The sequence below is a fragment of the Coffea eugenioides genome, unplaced genomic scaffold, assembly GCF_003713205.1.
Source record: "Coffea eugenioides isolate CCC68of unplaced genomic scaffold, Ceug_1.0 ScVebR1_2203;HRSCAF=3192, whole genome shotgun sequence".
Lineage (NCBI taxonomy): Eukaryota > Viridiplantae > Streptophyta > Magnoliopsida > Gentianales > Rubiaceae > Coffea > Coffea eugenioides.
Window position 1 is genome coordinate 1 of NW_020862669.1, and position 16,815 is coordinate 16,815.

A 16,815-nucleotide genomic window follows, 5' to 3' on the forward strand; every position below is an offset into this window, starting at 1 on the left:
TGGTGGAGGGCCTCGCGAACAGGTTATCCATCACTCTTCTTCCCTTATTTTCTGTTTTTGTTGCTGTATAATGATGCTTGGTGGTAGAATAAGTGATTGTTTCCTGTCATTAAAGCCAGATGGACTTCTTCACCTCTTTCCTGTTGTAGAATGTTTAGATGTAAAATTATTACTATTAATTTCCTCTTTCCTGTTAATGGCAACGGAGCTCTCGTTAGAATTAGAGCGCCTCTTCCTTCCCATTTCCGTCCCCAATTTCAATCAATTAGCCGAAAAAAAAAATTCTCTCTTCTCAGGTATTCGGTGAATTAAGATTGTACTGATTATTGATTGGAACAAGCGTTTTTGTCAATGTACTTTTTTCTCCTTATTTTCTTTTTTTTTTGAATTTGGATCTGTTATTATTGTTAGGGACGGTTTTTTGAAGATTGGTAAGAATGTTGGGTTTCTTTTTTTAACTTCTTACATACATTTTCATGGAATATACCTTCTGTTTGATTGAAATACTTTTGGTTTGTAGTTTTTGATTGTTCACTTTTTATTTTCTCATTCTGGGATAATTTTTAGCTTGTCCTGTTAGAAAATGCAAGCTGGATTGCGTTTAAAAATTATGTGCTTAGTGAACTTAATCAATTTTTTATTTAATCCGTCTAATTGTAGTACTCAAGAAGAACTTGAAATATTTGCATGGCCTTTTCGGCTGTTGGTGATAGGAGAAAGTATGAATGTTAAAGATATGACAGATTTGTGCACTAATGGAATGAGTTTGATGATATTTAGTCAAGGGTAAGAGTAAATACGCAAAACTCAACTAAGAAGCAAAATGTTAAATGGTGACAACTGATGCCCGAATTAGAGATATCATCAAATCCACACTTATTACCTATACCTTGAGGCTTTACATTTTTTTAGGTAATCTATGTATTCAGCTTTTAGCTTGTGGCATATTTATAATCTTTCCATTTATGTAGAAAATGACATCGGTTATCTTGAGTTGATTATGTTAGTCTATTTTGCTTCAAATTGGGATTGATTATCTTGAGTTAGCTATGTTAGACTATTTTGCTTGAAGTCAAATGTCTTGTTTTTGTTTCTATTGATACTTAGTGCATGGCTGTGGGCGAAAGTATCCAAGACTCGAGGCTATTGGTTGCTGGAGGACTTAATCTAGAGTGATTTCAAACTATTTGTTCCTTGTTTTTGAGTTTGTTTGAGGTGTTGGACATTTGAATCGAAAAATTGTCTAAACAATTATGTATGTGGAGTTGTGGACATTTGTTTCTGATTTCGTGCATGTATTATTGGACAATGAAGAACTTGTTTGTTGTTACTTTTGATTCATGTTTGGAATTGTTAAATTCAAGTGTGCAAGGCATTGAATAGCTTAAAATGTGCTATTGGAGTCAGGTTAAATAAAGCTGGTTATGTTTAGTGATAGAAAATTTTGAGCTGAATTCGAGCCATTTCGAGCTCTTGTCGAGTTGAGTAGATCGAGCCTTATCGAGTCAAACTCGAGCTCAATTTTCTCGAGCTCGAGTGTACAATAGTCGAGTCTGACTCGATAAGTTCAATGTTCGACTGGGCTCGGCTCGTTTGCACCCCTAAGTATACAAACAAAAATAAATTTAAAAATATCTTATTTATATAATATATCAAAAACAATTAAAAAATATAAGAAAAATTTTAAAAATAAATTTTACATCATATTCTTTTCCATTTATCATCACCACCCCTTATCACTACCGCCATCCTTGCTGACCAATGCCATCATCGTCTCCATCCTCCTCCCCCTCACTCTTTCTCCACTCCTCCCCTCTTCCTCTACTCCTCTTTCTCACAATTCCCTGCCTTTCCCTCTCAATTTGGTCGAGACCAAATTAAGGGGAAAATAGAGCGGCGAGAAACGAGACTGATGGAAGGAAAGAAAGGGAGGATGAGAAGGAGGAGAGAGGAGGTGATGGAGATGGTGAGTGGTGGCGATGGGTGGTAGTGTTAATTTTTAAAAATATTTTAAAAATTAAAATATTTTAAAATATATTTCAAAAATCATAAAACAAATCTATAGTAAATTTTTTAAATATTTATTATTATAGTAAAATATTTCAAAAACACTTAAAAAAACAGCTAATCCAGACCATTTGCTGATTTTTCGAAAAAAAATATTTCAAAAATATCCAAAAAAGCAGCTAATTCAAACCGTTTGCTAAATTTTTGAAATTTTTTTTGTCATGTCTTGTAAACGCATTTTTTTAATAACCTTTTACCTCACACTCACATATATTAAATTGTTATAATATATATATATCTTACATATATATAAAAACACAAGACTTTGCACCACATTGTGCCACATGTTCGAAGGAAACTGAGGGACTATAAAAAATTTGTGTTGAAATTGTGGCGAATGTCAATTAAGTCCTTGAGTTTTGATTGCTTTGGCAAATAGTGCTCTACTATTCATGGGCATTTTTTGTCTGTCTAAGTGTTAAATGTCCACTAAGCCCTTTAGGGATAAAAGGAGGCTAGAATAGTTTCTAACTGTTGGAGGGTACTATTGTAATTTGAACCATATCTCCTAGGGGTGTGCAAAATTGAAAAATTTCGACTTACCGACTGAATTCGAATTGAATTCAGAATTTTTGAAATCGGTAATTCGGAATTCGGCATTCGGCACTGAAATCGGAATTTTCGATTTCGAATTATTCGAATTTGGTAATGGAATTTTTGAAATCGGAATAATAATAATATTTTTTATTTCAATTTCGTTTTATAATATGTATATTAATATATATTTATGTACATAATAATATTTTAATAATATATTTATATATAATAATAATTTTTGTAATATATGTAATATAAATTTTATATTATATAACAATACATCTAACAAAAAAGAAAAAAAAAGAAATTTGGAATTTACCGAATTTCGAATTGAATTCGGAATTGAAATCAAAATCGGAACTGGTGAATTTGAAATCGAAATCGGTCGGTAATTCCTATACCAGAATTTAGAAAAATTGTGAATTCAAACTTCCGAATTACCGAATTCGAATTCAATGCACACCTCTAAATAGAGCTGCAAACGAATCGAGCCGCTCGCGAGCTGATCTTAGATGTCTGCTTGCTGCTAGCATAAATTGATCAGGTTTCCGTGGTTAAATTTTTGTTCGGAATGAATCCTGCTGCTGCTGATCTTAGATGATTGCTCGATTTTAGATTTTATTGGATCTGTTCTATTCGATAGTATTTGTTTTGTAGTCTTTTTTGTGTTGAGAATTATTTTTAATGCTAAAGGTAAGGATGATATCTTTCAATTGCGTTCCTTTCCTGACTTGATTGTCCTACAATTTTTGTTTCTTTTTTTAGGTGAAATTTTTGGACATGAAGTCATCCAATATAAGAGATATATTGACTTCATTTAGTCCTTCTTTGGACTTCTTTGCTATTACTACTGGTGATGGCCGAATTAAGGTACCCTTGGCTTATCTCTGCCTCTTTTTCTTTTTTTTTTTCCTTTCCTTTCTTTTTTATGTCTATTTGCTCTTCACTTTATTCTTGCTGAAACTAACATAAAGTGTCATTCTTGGAAGCTGGAAGAATATTTTTCTCAGGTTATAAATAGAATTTGATTAGGAAAACAACGGGTTTGTTTGGATTGCGGTTTATTTGCCAAAATATATTTGCTTACATCATCATTACAATTTCCAACGCACCTTTTTATCTCACATACATCACATCACAAAAAGTGCTAAAGTAAAAATATCTCTAATAATTCACAATCCAAACAAACCCAACATTAGCAAAGTTTTAGCTTAAAATTTGTCCCTCATACATGGTCCTGCAGCCTTGTCATTATTCATATGTCGGTGCATCCTTCTTCCTTGTAGATGGTTTTCAGTGCCATTGCCAATTTGAGACAGTATGTAATGTACTTTGAAAACTGGAGATGCTGCTTATATAGGGATGAATTAATACGTTAAAGCAATTTTTGGTGGAGTGTTTAGACAGTATTTTGCCAATTGCTATAGCTCATATTCCAGCTTGTATCACGCTTGATATTCTAACTGCTCCATCCTGAAAAGTCTCGATTGACTGTAGCTCCCCAAACGAACACTTAGTGCTGAAAGTCATAGGAGACAAAAGAGTCTGAATGATGTAGTTTTACCAATTGCAACAGTGTATTAACTTATGTTTTCCATTGGGATTAATGATGATTCGTGAGGTTTCTTTTTGTGCTTGCTGTTAGATATGGGACACAGTGAAGGGTCAGGTGCAAACTGAGTTTGCAGATATCATCTCAAGTGAAACAAGAAATGAGTTTTTTAGTAAGCCAGAAAGTGGTGGTCACCTTTCTGTGGACTATAAGTGTATGGCGTGGTTGTCCTTGGACAAGAAGGTAAATTTTTTGTCAAACAATTGAAGACGTAGTTTGTTTTGATTGTATAGTTTCAATGCGCGAATTTGGTGAATTGTTACATGTTTGTCTGTTTCTTCATCTGGTTTTCAGAAGAAAAGGAAACTTGGTACTTCGTTATTGGTGCTAGGAACAGGCAGTGGTGATGTATTGGCATTAGATGTAGCTGCTGGCCAGTTAAAATGGAGAGTCAATGATTGTCATCCTGGGTAAGTTGCTGGTTATGTGATATTTCTGATGTATTTGTTTTTCCTTGCCTTATTTCATTTTTCACATGAGGCTTTCTGTTGATGTACTTACTTTCATATGGAAATTATTTCTACGTAAAATTGTCCAGAGTTTTTATGGTGTTCTGTTTATAACTGATTGATTATTCAGTTATTGCTTGGCCTCAAATAGATTATGGGTATGTAAATGAAATGATTGTTTGTAGATTTTCACAGTTAGGAATCTAGTGCAAAATAATGTATGTTGCCTTCAAGTCCAATTAATGCATGTAGGATTTCGCTGATTTCTTGGAATAACATAAGTAAACCAGAAGCAAGTTTCTCTTATCCCAATTATTATGATTCAAAACTGTACAAAATAAGTGAACTACATAAGATAGACTACATAAGATAGATTGCATGATTAAGTATCCTAAGCTTCTCTTTTGAATTATATATGTGCAGAGGAGTCAGTGCAATTTCATTTGCGCCACATGGTTCATGCATTTGCACTGCTGGTGCTGATGGAATGGTTTGTGAACTTGACTCCATGTCAGGCAATTTGTCAAACAAGTTCAGAGCTTCTACAAAGTCAATATCATCAATCTCTATGTCATCAGGTTTGAATGTTTATATGATTTCAATAAGTAATGTAGATATTTCCTTTGCCTTATGAAAATCCTGCTTAAGTTGGTGGATCTGGAGAATTTAGGATAGTTTTACTGGTATTGTTAGATCTAGTCCTTTCAAGCAAGTTATAATGTCAAAAATTCGTTGTTTTGGATCCAAATTCAAACAATGGTATAATATACTTTCATTGATGTCATATAAGTCTAAATCCTGGAGATGATTTCAGCTGTGTGCGCTTTGGTAGGATTCCTAAAGGTGCTTCTTTTTGGTTGAGAATCCAACATAAGGTCTTCTTTAAAGCAATTTAGATTAAGTTTGGTGTTATGAAAACATCCAGTGTCTTCATAAGGATGATTGGTTATTTTGATTGATCGTCAAATAGCAGTTTAAGCTTCCTATAATGATCTCTCTCGCTAAAACTTGGGGGTGATATTTTTGCAATTTCTCGCTGTAACATCTCCTGTTTGTCAAAAGTAATTCTTGTCTGGAAACAAGTTTTCTAGTGACAAAGTACCAAGTTACATTAGTTTACTAAATGAAGGTAACGAAGAAGGTAGCGAAGCAACTTTATTTAAGTATATTCAATGGCAAGTCGTGTAATGAAGGCCTCATTTGTAGTTAGTTCATCGGTGTAATGGGTTTTCTGCACAGCTTCTATGTCCACTCTATGGATTTTATTCAGCTTATTTCTAAGGATTTCATTAAATTAGCAACATTAAAAGAGTGTCAAAAAATGTGAAAATGATTTTAGGGTGTGTTTACGATGGGCTCCAATCCTTAAAAATGTCCCTCTGAGGAGCACGAGTAGTATTATAGCCATTATAGCCATTATAGTTGATTGGATGGTTTACCCTGAATGACTTTTTTTTAGAAGTTCCAGATGATCTTGTCATACTTGGCTTGGTTGATTCCTGTTTTCATGAATTCAATAATCTGTGTTTCCCTTTCATTAGCTCAAGTGTCTATAGGAATGTTGCAAATGTGAGTTTTGCCTTTTGAATTTGTTTCTTTGAGCTAATCACTGTTTTCGACTTTTTGTTCAATGATTCAGATGGGAAGATATTAGCTACTGCTGCAGCACAGTTGAAGATTTTTAGTTCTTCAGATCACAAAAAGCTACAGAAATTTTCAGGCCATCCTGTGAGTTGTTATGCAACTTACTTTTGTTTTTCTGAAATTTTCTTTATTCTTTTGTTTTCTTTAATGGAAATAGTTTGTGCATTTGTATGGTATTGTGTCAATTAATGCACAGTATTCTCCCATTGCTTCTTAACAGGGGGCTGTCCGTTGTATGGTCTTTTCTGATGATGGAAAATATGTCCTTTCTTCTGCTGTGGGTGAACGATATGTTGCAATTTGGAGGATAGACGGGGGTAAAAAGCAAGCAGCATGCTGTTTTCTCTCAATGGACCATCCTGCTATCTTTTTGGAATGCAGGTCCATTGCTACTAGCGATTCAGATGATGCAGGCCTGTGTATTTTGGCCATTTCAGAAATGGGTGTATGTTACTTCTGGTATGGGAATAGTATAAAGGAATTGAATAATTTGAAGCCCACAAAAATCTGCATGTCTTATGATGACACGTTACCAAAGAAGCACAAGGGAGCACTGCCTAATATATTTGCTGCAAAGCTACAAAGTGTTGCCAAACCTGGCTTTGGTCATGTTTTTATCGCATATGGTTCATTAGTGAAGCCTTTGTTTGAAAAAATTTTGGTGCAACCTGGGACAGATGTAAAGTTAAGCAGTTCACTTGATGGATTTCTTCTACCAATCAGTCAATCACACAAATCTAAGAAAGCAACAGACAATCACAATCAAAGTAAGGTGGTTATTCTCTATATAGGTGCAGAAAATTGCTGTGAGCATCTTGGATTTTCATTATTTGCTTTTGTTGACAGTGATCCCAAGCTAGTTTCAGTTGTTTGAGATTACTAGGAATATAAACATCCCTAAATGTCACGAAATGTGAAATTATGTTTTTACTTCATGTCTAATTAAATCAGAATCTGCTAAATGAATGGTCTGTGAATCTGCTTTTCATTCATGATCTATCAACTGATTATCTGATTTTTTATGAAATTGCTAGATGACTTGGTTGACTACATGGTTCGTGCAAGTTATATTGCGTTGGATGCTTCATTTTTTATTTTCTTTGGGTGTCGTCTTCTGTGTGGGTGCTTCCTGCACATTCAGTTGCCACCATACATGATTACTTTTTCATGCCTCATAATTCAAAAGGCATCAAAACATTCAATATATTGCCACTGATTCAAACACAATTTGTGTACATGTAAAACATGATGCTTAGCTGAATGCTTTTGGCATTATTGGCTATTTCTTTGACTGTTCTGCATGACTGGCCTAATTGGTTTATCATCAGTTTTGATTATTAACAATTATTACATCTCATTATCTGATTGGTAATAGAATTATTTTTGTTGTTTGGATGGGCATAAAGACCATTAAGTTGGTTGAAATTAGTAATTAGCTCCCAAGATTATCATTTTACCCCTGTGACCTCATGATTTGTTGAAATAATTGTAGACTATCAATTTGTCATTATTTTGAGAGAATATGAGGCAAGCATGGATTCTCCAGTATATCATTTATTCTAACTTCTTTGTTCTTTGCAGATATCTATATGTATAGATGTTTCCTTTGCATTGATTATCATTCTTCTGATGATAAACAGTTACTGCTTTGGATCGTGCAAGTGCTGAAGATGCCTTACTTCCAATGCCTAAGATATTTCACCTGGTTGATAAGAATGACAGAGTTAAGCCTGTGGTGAGTAGAGGTATGTTGATCGATTCTACTTGAGAATTGATGTATATGGGTTCTGTCTTTTAACTTCTGTCTAGGTGTCTGGGGAGCAGACCTCTTCTGCTTGGTTGGCTTTTAGTAATCAATCGCTAAAGGACTTTATATTCACTCTACTGTGTTGGGTTTTCTCTCTCGTGTCTGTTTTTTTTGTTTTGGGTGTACGGCTGCAAGTACTGAAAATTTAATTGTCCATAACATTCATGGTCTGCAATTGACTTCGTGCAACAACTTTTGCTTTCTTTCTTTAGACCTTTAGTAAGGAATATCCTCCATATGTTACCCAGCGTTTCTTTCTTAACATTATAATTAGTACTGAATTATTCTAATAGCATTCCAGTTAAACTGGTTGATATCTGGAATTTTTAGCTCAAGTTTTGATATCATGTCTTTTTTCCCTCACTCGGTTGCTGGGTTGCAAAGATAGGATGGCATGTTTTGGCCCTTAAACATTATTGTGGGGTTTTGCAGATGCTTTGTGTAAATTGAATGTTGACCAAGCTACATTCTCCATGGAGGATCGACTGAGATCCTTAGGGATCCTTAACGATAGAGATGGCCTCACATCTAGCTCCATGAGTGATTCTGGCATCTTAAAGGATATAAATCTTGCAGTGAGCACACCACCAAGGAAGGTATGTTCGTCCTCTGTGGAGGAAGAGAAGTAACCCCTTTTGTTTTCCAAGTTGCTTTTTGCAAATAAATGGATTACTGATGACAGAAGAAATACCCCAGATGAAAGCAAACGTTGTATCTCTTGGAGCTAGTGAAGCGTACGACTTGCTCAAAGTCTTGGTGGCTGCGTGGCAATCCCGGTCAGCTTCTTTTTCCTAATGTCCAGTTTTAAATGATTTTTGTCAGAATAAATGTGATACTACTGTCAATTCACAATATGCTATTAGTCTAATGGTATGGAACTCTCGCCATGGTGCAAGTTATCAGTTTTATTAAAAAGAAAACTGTGATTTGGCATGGAGAATGACTCTTTGAAATGTGATCATGTTTCTTCGTCACTGTTTAGTATCATATCATATGATTTACATTTAATTAGTGTTGATTTTTCTTCAAACAGATCATGCTTTGGAAGATACGTGCTTCCATGGATACACTGTATATTGTTGAGTCACATTAAGTACGTGGTATCTCAGGAGCCAAAGACTCAACTTCTTGAGTCTTTGTACAAGGTTGGATAAATGTTTCTTTATTTAGTTTTTTTCCCCTAAAGGGCATTCTTTTGGATTTTCCCCTCTTTTATGATTGATTTTGGTTAAATATGATGTAGTTGCTGAAAGAATCCATCTATATGTAGTTCTGTTAATTTTTTCCCCTCTCATGTTCTACATCATTGTTGAGCATCCTAGGTTGAAGAAGTGGTTTTTTTTTTTTAACTGAAAAACCAAGTGCAATGAATGATTATTCTAGAGAAGAATAGGTGGTCATTTTGATAATTGAAGGCTTGTAAATTTTGCTTTCTGGATGTTGTATGCACTATGCATTGGAATGTGGATTCTGAAGAGAATCTAGTAACCTCACAGGCACACTTCAAGTCTCCAATATCCTTGAATATCTTTTACCTATCTTCAAGCTATCATCAGCTACTTAATTATCTTCATTGATTATTAGTAGTTCTTCCTTCTCCTTGGAGACAACTTTGTTGTTCCATAAAATTGTGCTGCTGGGCAATATGCATGTGTTTTGGTAGCATTGTGTGACAGAATGATGGGCCGTTCACAGACAAGTCTCCCAGGCAATGCACATGGATATTAATGGTATCTTTGCGCATATTAGCTGTAATAATACATCTTTGGATCAATGATTAGTTAACACAATGATAAGAAACACTAGTGCTGATGAGTTTGATTATCTAATTGTTCTATGACTGCAAAAGTTGTGCCTTAAGTGATGGAAATTTTTCTTGTTTCATTTACACTTCGGCGAATTTAACCCTCAAGTCTTTTTTGGTTTTTTGGGAAGTTGAAATTTGATTGGTTTTCACATGGAGTCTTGAGTGAACATTAGCAGTGAATGATTATATGCTCATGCGTGAATCATATGCATTTTGTTGCACCTGGGATCAATCTAAATGCTTCGTATCGTGATATGCATATGTTTTTTATGATTTAATTGTTTCTAATATGTAACTCCTAGGCTTTTTTTTTATTTCAGCTGTGCAAATCCAAAGAAACAGCTATGCCGTCATTATTGCAATTATCTGGCCGTTTGCAACTTGTGATGGCACAGGTTTTGTCCTTCAAAAGTTCCTTAAACTAGTTTTCTTTCTATTATATGTGTAAATAGTAGTTCATTATTCCTAGATACTGTCTTAACAGATTGACAAGGCTACCAAAAGCAATGAACCTACTTTAATACATGATGAGGAATTGGATGAAAGTGAAGATGACGATGTAGATGAAGTTCTTTATGGTGTAGATGAAGATTCCCAAATAGATAGTGATAGCGATGAATAAGTGTCTTTCAAAAGTAGAGGTAAGGTTATCAAGCTATGGTTTAGCAGTACCAAGTTTAGTATGTTACAGTGCTAAATGAATTGGGAATGGAGGTGTTCTATCCAGAATATGTCATGCTTTAATGATGTTGCATCGATTAATCTATGGGGCTGTATCTGGGAATGGAAATCCTTTTCTATGGTAGTTGATATGGTTTGTTATTGGTTGACAAATGCTTTGTTATTCTTGTGCACATTGGTACAACTGATAGTGCATTAACATGTTTATGATTGGCATAGTATGATAGATAGATGAGTTCTAGGTTCACTAAGAAACTGTTTTGCTAGCTTATCTACCTTTTTAAAGCTAGGAACTGATACTCTGATATGTTAAATCTTGCAGGACTTTCAATTATTTATCTGCCTCTGTGAGGCTCTCCAAGCCAATTTCTCGAGTTCTGGTCCTATGATGCTGATTTGCAGTCTTGGTGGCATCTAATTTGAGTTTTAACAGCATATTCATAACATCTTCCTTGAAGTTCAGAATTTCCAAGGTCCTGCACTTCTCTGCTAGGTTACGTATGTTTGACTTCCGAGCATCTTTTGGCAAGTGTGCAGATCTTTATGGAGGTATTGCACAGTTTGGACCGATTTTGTGTACCCATGCTACAGCCTGACAATTTTGTCCAACTATACAACTATTTCGCTGACGAGGCAAAATACTCTCTTTTTTCCCTTCTTTTTTTTTTTTTGACAATGAATTTGTAAATTCACGACAAAGGGTTTGTAGTTGAGTTAGTTCTTTTTTATTGGTCTTATTTCTAGATGCCCCACGATGATATATATGTTTAATTTGTTTAACTTCTGAAATGCAAGTTTTGCTATATTGCACTTATTTTTAATGTATGCCTTTGCTAATTGTCTTTCTTATGTGGATCTTTGTTGATTTTCTTTTCTTGTTTAAGCTAAATGAAAAGTTTTAGATATGTAGCAGCTTTTCTAAATGCAGGGAGGAGAATTCGTCTGTAAATAATGAGCATGGTGTTTCCTCCAAAAATAAATGAAAGTAGCTATTGCAATTGATTATTTAACTTTTTTAAATAATCAATTGCAAATTAGCAATTAAGACAATAAATTAGTAAATCAGGAAAAAGAGAGCCTAAAATAATGGCTTTGGAGTGTTTTGAGTTGTTTTCAAAGCTAGAATCTACTGCTGGAAAAGGGTAGTAGGACCTGATTTTCCTTGACATTTGAAAGGCTTCTTAGGTACTATTTCTGTGCTTTTTCTTTCCCGTGTATGATTGTCAGGCACAACGCAGAAATTGTTAACTTTCATGATTTGCCGTTTAAAGGATAGAAAATCGGTTGTAGTGCTGATCAATTATGATGGTTTCATACTTCATGTTTGGTTTGGTTCATCAGTGATCTATGGGCTGTGACCTAATATGACTTTTGAGCTTGATTTCTTCCTTTTTGACAGATTTTCAAGCCAAGATAATATTTAGATTGCATGATAACTGAAATAGAAATTTATCCCAAAACTAAAGGATATGGAAACCAATATAGATTGATAACTTCACAGGAATAAATGCTGGTTCTTTGTATTAGACGTCTGTCAAAAGTGGAATATGGGATATATGCTTCCTGCTCTTACAAGCTAAGAATCTGATTTCCTTCAATATTCCCACACATGCTCATCTTAGAAGTTTTATTATGGGCAGTGCGTAGTTTTCTAGACTAATTGTGCTCCATTGATGAGTTACGTCTCTCACATAGAACGAGTCTGCTTTGCGTGTAGCCTTCTAGGCTATTCTACACGCATTTGGATTTTCATCACTGAAAACTGAAGTAATATTTCCATTTCCATTGTTACCGTAATGATAGTCCTCCCTGTAGCGCTCTGGCCTGCTATAATGTGTGTACTGTGGTGGCAGTGGATAGCTCTCAGCCGGCCTGCTATAGTGCACACTGTACTGTGGTTGCTGATAGCTCTCTGGCCTTGTAGAATGTGTATATTGTGGTGGAGGCCTTATATACTCGTATCCAGTGACGTAAGGTGATGCCCTGTGTGTGTTGTAGCTATGAGTTACGTAAGTGGGTGGGGGTGCGGGTGCAGGTGCAGGTGCAGGTGCAGGTGCCAGTGCCGGTGCCGGTGGCTCGGGCCTAAATACTGGACCGGTGGGATAAGAATGCCAGTACCCACTAATGTATCCTTGCCCCATATTTGGACTACTCATGCTGGGATTGTACCCGTATCTATAGCCAAAGTCTGGTGGATGGTGGTAAATTACATGAACCTCTTCAACATCTTTTGGTCCTGAGGATTGAACTGGCTTGCTCGCTGGAGCCTCTGCAGCATCTGGTTTTGGACTTTCTGCTGGTGGCGGTGGATCTTTTGGTGCCTCTGCTGGTGATGCCTCTTCAGTTGGTGGGCCTTCTGATGGAGGAGGGGTAGCAGACTCTTGTTGAGGAGGGTTGGCGGACTCCTGGGGCGGTGCCTCTCCTTGGTTATCTGGGTCTGATGGCTGAGCTTGTGGATCAGGTGGTTCTGTGTGGGAACAAATGATGGCAGTCTTTCTTGTCTTTTTTATGGCTTTGACTATTTTCTCAGGATCAGCACACCCAATTATAGTTATCTTTTGCTGAGGGAAGTCAATGTAGAGCTCATATACACCTGCAAAAATGCAGTAAACCATTTTTAAAAATGATTGAAGGGACAAACGATAAAAGACTAATGCAGATCACTTACCACTGATACCAAGAAGAGCTTTCTTGATCTTCTGTACGCATCCATTGCAGTCCATCCGGACCTGTATCTCAGTGACTCGAGGTTTCTGCATTTCGCCAAAAAACAAGAAGAGAGCTAGTAAGAAGAAAGTATTGAGATGCCTAGAATCTGTACCGCTGAACATTAAACCAGAATATAATTCGCATGTTTGCATGTGTAGCTTGGTGATTTTCTGGTATACCTCCAATTCTGGAACCATCACCGAAGAAGAAAGAAACGGAAAGCAGTGGGTTGTATGAGATGGACAGGGTGTAAGCGTTCTATATGTGGAGAATCAATCCATGGCACGAAGAGGGAATATTTAAAAGTTAGAAATGTGTGGGACAATGCAAAGAATCTCTCTTTTAAGGGGATGGGGATAGTTTTGCTGCTTGCTTGAACAGCTTTAACATGTCAATCTCATATTTCTAAAGAGGGGAGAAAGATAAAGGGTAGGTGGGGCTGGGTCCTCAGGAATGGAGCGGGTGATTTGTTTGGACCCTTGAATGTTGAGCCAGAGGCCAAAGGGAATTTGCTTTTAGGGTAAATGTGGATGGTCATTGCTAGGTGGTGGTGTTGCGTCTGCAGCTAGCTTTGTATATCCAAAGCCGACACTGGGATAAAAGAAATATAAAAAGTGAAGCGCAGTATAGATCATTCATGCACGGCTAATTATGGGGCACTTCCTCTTACCTCAATGGTCAAACTGAGGAAAGTAGCTTTACGGGTGAAGAAGGATATCCACTCTCTGGGAATCCTTTTGTAACAAGCAAAGTTAATAGATTGATTATGTTGACAAAAACAATTTTTGTCTGTTCCATTTTCTCCATAAAAGATCGATGCCACTACTCAGATTCCTTTTCAAGGGCTTTTCGTTAATTGAGAGTTCTGTTCCATGTTTAGGAGCTATTGTCAACTAAATTCGCGCTTCTGCTGATGAAGTCAGGCTTGTTTTAAGGCCATAATAATTTGGGTTAGAGGCGAATCAATCCCAGATATCCCCTAGCTGTGGTAGATGAATTGATGATATAATCATGTTAATTTCTCTGATGAATTTGAATACCTTTCGGTTTATACATGCGTGGCAAAAACATCCTGGAAGACAGCAAAGATAGCACGTATGCAATGCAAGCAATTTCACATTCATTATTTAATTGATTCGAGATTCGACTAGGAAACCTATATGCAACATCCCTCTTTCACTAATTACAACCAATTAAGGCCTCATCTAAGCTAAGCTGTAATCAACCAAATCAATAATAATATTTCATGCTATCTAGCGGTCACAACCTTGTTAACTGTAATGTAGAGGAGCATCAGAGCCGCAGCTCTACTTGGTACTCTTTTTGGAAAAATAACCAAGTGAGATGGAACGCCAAATTGAGAAATGAGCATCAATCCCTTGGAATTCTTGACACGTAATTAATTGGAAAATCATTGAGAAATGGGAACTGCAATCTGCTAGTATTTTGGCAAAGTTGCTTTGTCGATTAACCAATATTCTTTTTCTCAGATTTAATCGACAAGTTAGGGAGGGGAAATGATCAAATCCCTCGAGAATACAAACACACGTGAACAAGCCGGCTACCCAAAGTCATATTTAGCAAGTAATTGTTTGGTCCCAAGTGGAGTTGGGCATATGCAAAAGGGAAGAATCTATTTGCCTTGTTGTCAAGGCTTTTCTCAAAAGTCACAAATTATGTGCATGCTGCTGGCTAATAAAAGCACACCAAGGAATAAGGATTGTATATCATCGACTGCTATGCTATAGACAGGAAAAGGGTAAAAGGGACCCTTGCTTTTATCGCACCCCGATACCATTGAGTGATAACCTTGCGATTAGAAGTTTTTTTTTTCCAATTATTTTCTTAATTTGGAGTGTGAGGGGTTCATAAGGAGGAATCGGGAGAAAGGAACAGAAGTGGGGAGGGTCAAAATTAAATCACGTTTTACGGATAAATATGGGCATGGAGGGCCAAGAATTGACCACTAATCAGATTCAAATTTATATGACAGCATTGTTAATGAAACGTGAATCATTAATACTAATGGTGCTCCATCTCTTAAGTATTTTGAGCCAAAGCACATGAAAAAAAAACAGTGTGTCATTTATTATTAACAAAAAAGAGATGCCAATAACATACATTAACCTTTGTATAATTATGACTGATTTTTTCGTATGTATCTTGCTCTTTAGCTTAGTCCGTACAAGCATTGATTGATTCTGCATGAAAGAATATTTATACAGTACTCTCTCTACCCCAAGGAAACAGAAGAATTATTGTGTTTTGGTACCAAAAAACCAATTCGAAATATAAGAGAATGAAATTCGACAGAAAATAAACGAAATTGACTAGAGTACGACTAGGAGGTCTTTTATTTTTTAAGTAGTGGGAATAAATGTTATCATATGTCGGCTGTCATGTGTGTTTTTCATAGACGGAACAATCAATAAATCTCATATTTGACTTATTTCATTCTTATAAAGCTCCACAATTTCACGCTAGTTGTCCTCAGCAAAAGCCTTTATGCCAAATGCACAAAATTTGAGCAAGTCTAAGAGCTATTCAAGAATTGAATAATGGAAAGAAATTAATTGATAATATTAGTAATTGTTCTTGAAGACTGCAAGTAATAAAAAGTCTTATGAGTAGGCTTTGTATCTTGTATTCTAGTTTCATGGCAGGTTATTTGCTATAAACCATAAAGTATTAGGATTAACTTTTATATAGCGATCATTTATAAAGGATTAATTTTTTATACAGTGATTATTTTTAGTTGATGAACTTTTACCGGTTGAATAAAGGCTCTAAATTCAAATATAGATTTTTGTACCTCTATAAAGAGACTCCATATTTGATAAATTCAAATTATTAGACATGCTGAATTGGGCTTTGGTAAACCCCACTTGGCCCATTCAACATTTGTACTCCTAGGCCTAGTTTCACGATTCGCACCAAAAATATTAAGGTCTAGACTCCGCCCATCTTGTACATGGGCTTTGGGGCCAATTCAACATTAGCAAAGTCTGCCATTCTATGGCCATGGCTCGAAGAAGAGTTAGCAATTCTGTTTTAGTAGAAGGCGTTAATTTAATCTTTTTCTATCTGGACTTATCAGCTACATGGTTTAATAATACGAAAGGAATTGGTGATGAGGAATATTGCTACATAGTTTAATAACAAAGTCCAGTTGTTTCTTTCTTTTTTTTTCGTTGTTATAAACACGATGTGAAATAAAACAAGTGCTCCTTGAGATGCTAAGGAAAATATATCGTGTTAGGCTTGAATCTAAGTCACTCAAAAGCTAAATAGGTATAAGATCCAAAAATCCAAAAACTCATTGACCCAACACTTTCTTTTACCTTAATGGCATCCAGGTACATCTTCTCCTTCCTTTTTTTTTTTTCTGCAATGATAATATTCCTATAATTTAATCTATTTTATTCTACAAGGAGGGGAGCATAAAGAGGCTATATAAAGGACTATTAAGTATACTAGACTAAAGAGGAGCTAAAGCACTTCT

At 35.8% G+C, this 16,815-nt stretch overlaps 2 protein-coding genes across 3 annotated transcripts; one reads left to right on the top strand and one right to left on the bottom strand.

Moving 5' to 3' along the window:
* The first annotated feature begins 8 nt into the window (after positions 1-8).
* Positions 9-11,425, top strand: LOC113756357. The gene is made up of 14 exons (XM_027300048.1): positions 9-22; positions 3,370-3,474; positions 4,250-4,399; positions 4,511-4,626; positions 5,089-5,243; positions 6,305-6,393; positions 6,530-7,076; positions 7,950-8,054; positions 8,549-8,712; positions 8,813-8,892; positions 9,150-9,261; positions 10,244-10,318; positions 10,408-10,564; positions 10,927-11,425. Exons 2-13 carry the CDS (start codon positions 3,385-3,387, stop codon positions 10,543-10,545), a joined length of 1,821 nt encoding a protein of 606 aa, XP_027155849.1. The 5' UTR covers positions 9-22; positions 3,370-3,384; the 3' UTR covers positions 10,546-10,564; positions 10,927-11,425.
* A 673-nt stretch (positions 11,426-12,098) lies between these two features.
* Positions 12,099-13,614, bottom strand: LOC113756356 (extensin-1-like). 2 transcript variants are annotated; one of them, XM_027300047.1, is made up of 3 exons: positions 13,493-13,614; positions 13,273-13,357; positions 12,099-13,197 (listed from the first exon to the last, which is right to left on the bottom strand). In XM_027300047.1, the coding sequence occupies exons 1-3, from the start codon at positions 13,508-13,510 to the stop codon at positions 12,326-12,328; spliced, it is 975 nt and encodes a 324-aa protein (XP_027155848.1). In that variant the 5' UTR covers positions 13,511-13,614; the 3' UTR covers positions 12,099-12,325. The 2 variants fall into 2 exon arrangements, with proteins under 2 accessions (XP_027155848.1, XP_027155847.1); XM_027300046.1 differs by lacking the exon at positions 13,493-13,614 and having other exon boundaries at positions 13,273-13,486.
* Positions 13,615-16,815: the final 3,201 nt, after the last annotated feature.